The sequence below is a fragment of the Gobio gobio genome (assembly GCF_949357685.1).
Source record: "Gobio gobio genome assembly, chromosome: 3".
NCBI lineage: Eukaryota > Metazoa > Chordata > Actinopteri > Cypriniformes > Gobionidae > Gobio > Gobio gobio.
Window position 1 is genome coordinate 1,220,970 of NC_137099.1, and position 8,366 is coordinate 1,229,335.

The following is an 8,366-nucleotide window of genomic DNA, read 5'->3' on the forward strand; positions in this document are numbered from 1 at the left end:
ACATTAAACACTGGAGTTTGATCACAGGGTGTGTGTGTGTGTGTGTGTGTGTGTGTGTGTGTGGGGGGGGGGCTTTAAAGTCAGAGCTCTGATAAACTCATCAGGGAGAAAAAGCAACACCAAACACATTAACATTTAAAACACTGACTTTATTTACATGAAACATTCACAACAGTACATTTAAAAATCAGTTTTCTACAGGAGAACAGACGGTGTGTGTGTGTGTGTGTGTGTGTGTGTGTGTGTGTGGTCACTGCGTCGGGCAGGCGTTGGCGTTCACATTAGCGTCCGGCTCTGTGTGAGACGCTCCGGGAATCTGCCACCAGTCATCAAGCGGCGCAGCGGAGCTGGAGCTGGACTCTAAAACAACAAAAGACACGAGAGTGAGAGAGTGTGTGTCTGTGTGAGTCTGTGTGTGAGTGTGTGTCTGTGAGTGTGAGAGTGTGTGTGTGTGTCTTTGTGTGAGTGTGTGCGTCTGTCTGTCTCTGTGTGTGAATGTGTTAGTGTGTGTGAGTCTGTGTGTGTGTGTGAGTGTGTATGTGTGTGTCTGATTGTGATTGTGAGTCTTATTTTTACGCATATTCACTTTGTCGATTTGTGTGTTCTCATGTGATGTGTCAGATCAATGTTTTATAAACCTCGAATGGCCCAGAGTGACAGTGACAAGGAAATAAAAGTGTGTGACCGTAACCGAGAGTGTGTCCGAAACAGAACTGATAAAATCCCAGTGACAAACGTGCAAATTCCCCCAACGCCACACAACGTAATGGATTCATATTCAGGGTTTGATTTCATATCACATGTTCCTTTAAGTCCTAACCAGCCCCCGTGTCCCAGAAGCCCCGTTAGTGAGGAAGAGCAGTGATGATGATGATGATGATGATAACGGTTACCCTCGTCATCAGAGTCTGAGGAGTCCATGGGCGGCTCGGCCGGCCAACACGAGACCTCTGACATCAAAACACACACATTGAGCGCTTAACTCCTGCGCAACACACACACACTCTCTCACACACACAGTACAACAGAGGGTCAAACACTCACACACTCACACACTCACACACTCACACACTCACACACTCACACACTCACACACTCACACACTCACACACTCACACACTCACACACTCACACACTCACACACTCACACACACACACACACACACACACACACACACACACACACACACACACACACACACACACACACACACACACACACACACACACACACACACACACACACACACACACACACACACTCACACACACACTCACACACACACTCACACACACACTCACACACACACTCACACACACACTCACACACACACACTCACACACACACACACACACACTCACACACACACACACACACACACACACACACACACACACAGTACAACAGAGGGTCAAACACAGACAGTCTCTCACACACACACACACGCTGCGCGAGATATACATAATCACCATTCGGCTTAGAGCGATTGACAGATTAATCAAAAGCATACACAGCAGCGGTTTCAGAGTGATGATGTCATGAGCTGTGTGTGTGTGTGTGTGTGTGTGTGTGTGTGTGTGTGTGTGTGTGTGTGTGTGTGTGTGTGTGTGTGTGTGTGTGTGGGAACAGAGCCGAGCTTCACTCTCAAACCAGCAGCGACCCGTCAAAATAAGTCATTTCTATTTTAAAGAAATATGTAGCTTTTTATTGTACAGTACAACATTATTATTATTATTAAAATATATTTTGTTTGATATTTTAATTTGCATAAAAACTATGTTAGAGCCATCAGAATTAGTAAAAAACTATGGAAGCTTGTTTCCGCTAGGCCTGTCACGATAACACATTTTGCTGGACGATAAATTGGCCAAGAAATTATTGCGATAAACGATAATATTGTCGTTCATTTTCATCTAAAATAAGGATAATGGCATAATAATGCAGGTTCACCTTTTCAAAGATCAATAAACTTTTATTTCTAAAGTCTATTTAACACTGAAAACGGAAAGCATTTTAAATATCCACAATAAATGAACAAAACAATAAAAGCAATAAAAGTCTCAGTCTGTTCACAAACAAATGAATAAACAGCTGGAAACTGCAGAGGATGATCGTGTGTTAGCAATCCATTAAACAAAATTAACTAATTAATCCAAAACAAATCTGTAATTAATCACAATTAATACGTTTTTAATATTTTGATATTGTAATAATTTCAGTTACTCTCCAAATTAATGTAGAAACTATTTATTGACAGCATCTTTTAAATATGTGTTGTACGTTTTTATGAATGAAGGCCAGTTATTTTTACCTGTTTCTTCCCTGTTAGACATGTACAGAAATATAATCGTTATCAAACACCTTTCTTAACTGCATAAATAATAAGTGAAATATAGATTAATCATCATTAAAGCTGCACTTTTCTCTGTTCTCACACACACACACACACACACACACACACACACACACACACACACACACACACACACACACACACACACACACACACACACACACACACACACACACACACACACACACACACACACACACACACACACACACACACACACACACACACACACACACACACACACACACACACACACACACACACACACACACACACACACACACACACACAGCGTTCTCCTGTGTCTTGTTGCGCTTGGAAGCATTAACATGTATTTGAGCGTGATCATAATGTAACGCTCGGCAAAAATGGATATAAAAACGGACGCTGGAAATTATCACGGCCAGAAAAATTAGAGCTAATTTTTTTTTTATCGTGCGAATAATTGATTTATTGACTATCGCGACAGGCCTAGTTTCCACCACAGAAGAACTGTGCATGTCGCGACTCCGGCTTTATATATCAATAATCTTTTAAAATGTTTTATTCGTGGCAGAAACAAGCTTCCATAAAAAAACGTAAATTTACTAACAATTTCCGAGTGAACATTTTTAAAGAAACTGCAGGTAACACTGAATTAAATGTAACATTTTGAAGTAGAAAAACGGACAGTATTTTCTTATAAAACATACTACAATCATTTTTGAACTATGTATAACTTCAAAAAAAAATTTATTACAGAGTTATTACATTATAACAACTTATTATTTATTACATTATGTTCCTTTAAAATGTAGATTTTTTTTAGCTTTTTTAATTTTATTCTTCATTTGTATTAGAGCCGCACGATTCTGGATAAAACGGAGAAATTTAGGAATCAGATCGCGACCTTTAACCTCTGCTGCTCTTCCTCTAGGGGGCGCTTTGCTCGTCTTCCCGGACACCTAAACATGTAACTTCCTCCACCCCAGTGAAACCAATGCAATTTATTTTTATTCAATAATATTTTCTCTTTTTAATTTTGTATTTTGAGATGATTTGATGGTATTTTTTAATATTTATACAATGATTATGGTCTATTTTTGCCATTGAAAATAATAATAATAATAAAAACATGATTGCAGTATTTCAGGTTAAAATAGAGACTAGGCCTTCAAAATATATATATATTTTTTTAAGGCAGATTAGCACCTCTTTTGGAATTATTTCAGAAATCCTGCAGCCATGTGTGTGACCACTAGAGTCTCTATGGAGAGGCTTGAGCATTCACTATTTCTTTTTTGAACACATTTAATGATTTTTTTTTATGGATTTGAAGAAGACTCAAAGACTATTTATTATAAAGTTTTAGATATTTTTTTTTATTTGTTAGAAATATAGATTTCATCTGTGAATTTGTGTTTTGCAGTTAATTTCCTATGATGGTCATTTTTGACCAAAGAGCACAAGTGGGAGTATTTTTTTTACGACCAATCAGCATGCTCGAATCATGCCCTCAAAATGTTTGTGTGTTTACATCCCTAATGCTAGAAAAGTCACCAAGTTTCATATCATTCTGATGAAGCTGTGATTTTAAAAAAATTCAAAATGTGGTTCATAGGTTCAGTTTTTCATAGGTGTGTGTGTGTGTGTGTCAATATCACACTCTTGATGTTTTAGAGTGTCACTCCTTCACTGCTGTGTACTTTTTTTCAGCATCGTGGCCGATTTGTAGATTGAACACAAATATTCGGTGAATTTTTGCCGATTTTTCATTAATTTCCTATAGTCGGTCATTTATGACTGAAGACAATGAACGCGACCAATCAGCATGCTCGAATCATGACCCCCTTTTTTTCATGTGTTAACATCCCTAATGCAAGAAAAGTCACCAAGTTTCATATCATTCTGATGAAGCTGTGATTTTAAACATTTGAAAACTCTTAAAGCTCTGGTTTGTGGTACCTGGCACCGTCCCGAGGCTGGAGTTGTCGAAGAACTGTGTGGGATGGCTGAGGGCCACCGGAGCGCTGGAGCGGCCGTCGAAGAACCGGCTCTTGGGCGAGTCCAGGAAGGGCCTCTTGGGCGAGTTGAGCTCGGTCAGAGGCGGCTGGCGTTTGGTGGGAGTGCAGGAAGCGTCTCTCTTACCCTCCTTCATCTTGTACGCTCGCCGCTTCCACTTGTTGATCTCCTCCTGCTGTCTGCTCACCAGACTACAAGAGGCAGGAAACACTCGATTAGGGTCAGGAGAAGCTGTGCATCACTCAGGCTAATGTGGCCTTCACACCGGACGAGATTCGAGCCAAGGTGGACGCTTGAACATTTTGAGTTTACTCGCTTCAATCGCGTGTGACATTCACTGCACAACAGACGTGATTCTCCTCATGGGCGGAGCTTCTGTCAGCGGCTCGTCTCGTTGAGAAATGTCTGACATGGGCTGTGTTTACACGTCTTTTTTTTGTTAATAATCTACTGTTAATGTGAGACAAAACGTAGTTTTCAGACTTTTTCAGTCGATAATGTAGTAGTTTAAAGCTCAAATGTGTGGTTTATTTATATAAAGAGTGCCTATTTGAACATGTGATGTGGTGTGTGTGTGTGTGTGTGTGTGTGAGCTCCAGTGGATCAGCGGCGCTCATTAACCCGGTGAGATCAGCCTTTCCTCAGCCAGTTCTTCTGCCGCTGGCTCTGATGTCTCTGTGGCGGCTCCAGATACAATTCGTCTTGTAACGGCCGATCTTTGGTCTCATGGATCTATAATTTGTTCCCTGGCAAATCGTTTAGACTGAGGTCAAAGAGAAGTTTCAATACTTTATATTTTTAGGCTATAACTGTATGTTGCAGTTGTAACGTTAGCCGACTAGCACTGACTTTGAATGTTTGACTGAATTGTTTGCTTTATTTCATGTGTAGCTTTTTATAGCTTTTACTTATACTTTTGTATTATTGATCGAACATAAACTTGCATTTAACAGAAAGAGACTGTGTTGCGTTTCATGTCATTTAATGTTATCACAGTGATAATCATATTGTCTGAAGCAGATATTAATATACAGATTTTCTCCTCATTGTTGTCACTACTAGAGCAAGCTCCTGATTGGTTAACACGGCGCGAAATATCCGCCAAAGTTCAGATTTTTCAACTTGAGCAATTCGCGCGCTCAAAACTCTCAATTTGCGCCGCCTCATTCGCGCCAAACTCGCCGCCTCATTCCCGCCAAACTCGCCGCCTCAATCTCGCCGCCTCATTCCCGCCAATCTCGCCGCCTCATTCCCGCCAATCTCGCCGCCTCATTCTCGCCGCCTCATTCCCGCCAATCTCGCCGCCTCATTCGCGCCAATCTCGCCGCCTCATTCCCGCCAATCTCGCCGCCTCATTCCCGCCAATCTCGCCGCCTCATTCTCGCCAATCTCGCCGCCTCATTCCCGCCAATCTCGCCGCCTCATTCGCGCCAATCTCGCCGCCTCATTCCCGCCAATCTCGCCGCCTCATTCGCGCCAATCTCGCCGCCTCATTCTCGCCAATCTCGCCGCCTCATTCCCGCCAATCTCGCTGCCTCATTCCCGCCAATCTCGCCACCTCATTCTCGCCAATCTCGCCGCCTCATTCCCGCCAATCTCGCCACCTCATTCGCGCCAATCTCGCCACCTCATTCGCGCCAATCTCGCCGCCTCATTCTCGCCAATCTCGCCGCCTCATTCTCGCCAATCTCGCCGCCTCATTCCCGCCAATCTCGCCACCTCATTCTCGCGAATCTCGCCGCCTCATTCGTCCGGTGTGAACGCACCATTAAGACACAGAGGCTTGACGTTTGGTCCATCTCGACCAACACCACACATTTACTCCTGTAACCCTGAGCGCTCATTTAGAGGAGTGTGTGAACAGAAGAGAGGTTACCTCTCAAACTGAGCGTTCTTCTGCTGAAGATCCTCCATCAGCTTCTCTTTCTGGGTCGTGGCCACTCTGGTGTTCGAGCCCAATTTGAGGTCAAACTCATCGGCGTTTGCGACTGCAGAAGACATTTACAACACTTAGTCACATGACATCAACACTTATTCTGTTTTCATTCCTGCCCAGTTCAAGGATAAACAGGGTTCCCACTCTTTTCCAGCAATCATTTTCCAGGACTTTTAAAATTTTACTACGACGGGAATAAAAGACAAGGATCATGCCAAATATTGCTCTCTAAGTCTTTAAAAGGCATGCAGTTTATTGCCATTACTTAACTATAAAAGCTGTTCTTAATATGAGCTCTTAATCATATATTATGGAAGCTTGTTTCTGCCACAGAATAAAAAGAAAAGGTAATTGCTTTTTAACTCGCTATTCTGACTTTATATCGCGCAATTCTGACATCACAATTGTACATTTATGTCACAAAATTCTGACGCTGTATCTCGCAATTCAGATTTATAAATCGCAATTGTGAGTTTATCTCTAACAATTCTGACTATAACACATTTGTGAGTTTATATCATGCAATTCTTATTTATAACACGCAATTGCGAGTTTATATCTCAATTCTGACTTTATAATACAATTGTTGAGTTTATATCACGCAATTCTGAATTTATAACACAATTGTTAAGTTTATATCACGCAATTCTGACTTTATTATACAATTGCGAGTTTATATCTCAATTCTGACTTTATAATACAATTGTTGAGTTTATATCACGCAATTCTGAATTTATAACACAATTGTTGAGTTTATATCACGCAATTCTGACTTTATTATACAATTGTTGAGTTTATATTGCGCAATTCTGACTTAATACAATTGTTGAGTTTCTCACGCAACTCTGACTTTATAACACATTTGTGAATTTATAATCACACAATTCTGACTTTATAACACCCAATTGTGAGTTTATATCACGCAATTCTGACTTTATAATACAATTGTTGAGTTTATATCACGCAATTCTGACTTTATAATACAATTGTTGAGTTTATATCACGCAATTCTGACTTTATAACACCAATAGTGAGTTTATATCACGCAATTCTGACTTTATAACACAATTGTTGAGTTTATATCTCGCAATTCTGACTTTATAACACCAATAGTGAGTTTATATCACGCAATTCTGACTTTATAACACAATTGTTGAGTTTATATCACGCAATTCTGACTTTATAACACCAATAGTGAGTTTATATCACGCAATTCTGACTTTATAACACAATTGTTGAGTTTATATCACGCAATTCTGACTTTATAACACCAATAGTGAGTTTATATCACGCAATTCTGACTTTATAACACAATTGTTGAGTTTATATCACGCAATTCTGACTTTATAACACCCAATTGTGAGATTATATCGTGCAATTGCAAGTTTATATCAAAATTATGTGCTTAAGTAGCTGCTTACCCAATAACAACCACTGCACACATTTGAGCAATAGCTAACTACAGCTAATGGCAACACAAAACTAAACATTATTATTCAAAATACTTCTCACATGTCATAACTCAGCATTCCTGAACATCGCACTTTCTGCAACTAGCGGTAATTGTAATTGTTTTGGGCCAGTGATAGAGATTTTCCAGGACATTTTCCGTGTGTTTTCTAGGACTGGAACATTTGTCACCACTTTAAGGTTTTCCAGGATGAGTGTGAACCCTGATAAAGTGAGTTCTGCATGGAATCGAGCTCTTACATGACTGCTCCTCGTCCTGCTGCACCTTCCTCAGGTTCTCCTTCAGCTTGCGGATGAGGTCTGCTCGGTGCTCCAGCATGGAGCTCATTTGAGCCACTCTAGGAGAATCACAGAAGAACGTTACACACGCCGCTAGGCTAATTGTTGGATTACAAATTTATACATTGTTATATATAGGTTCCAATGTAATAGAATATAGCAAAACATTATCTGTATTTGTGTTTTACATTTTGAAGTAAACTTGAGAAAATTCTAAGGAGAATACGCAAGTGTTTGAGACATTGAGTCTTTTGTCTTTATGCACTTCCTGACTCTTTACCATGACAAGTTTAGAGCAATACTGCCTGAGTGATTGGATCAATGCA

At 40.4% G+C, this 8,366-nt stretch overlaps 1 protein-coding gene across 1 annotated transcript in view; it reads right to left on the bottom strand.

Moving 5' to 3' along the window:
- Positions 1-224: 224 nt before the first annotated feature.
- The window catches only part of cenpe (centromere protein E), a 132,607-nt gene continuing 124,465 nt past the window's right edge, over positions 225-8,366 (bottom strand). The window contains exons 53-56 of the mRNA XM_079811915.1: positions 8,002-8,099; positions 6,232-6,343; positions 4,299-4,546; positions 225-360 (exon numbers count right to left, since the gene is read on the bottom strand). Of these exons, the coding sequence (XP_079668041.1) occupies positions 251-360; positions 4,299-4,546; positions 6,232-6,343; positions 8,002-8,099 (568 nt within the window). The 3' untranslated portion in view covers positions 225-250. The remainder of the gene's footprint in view (positions 361-4,298; positions 4,547-6,231; positions 6,344-8,001; positions 8,100-8,366) is intronic.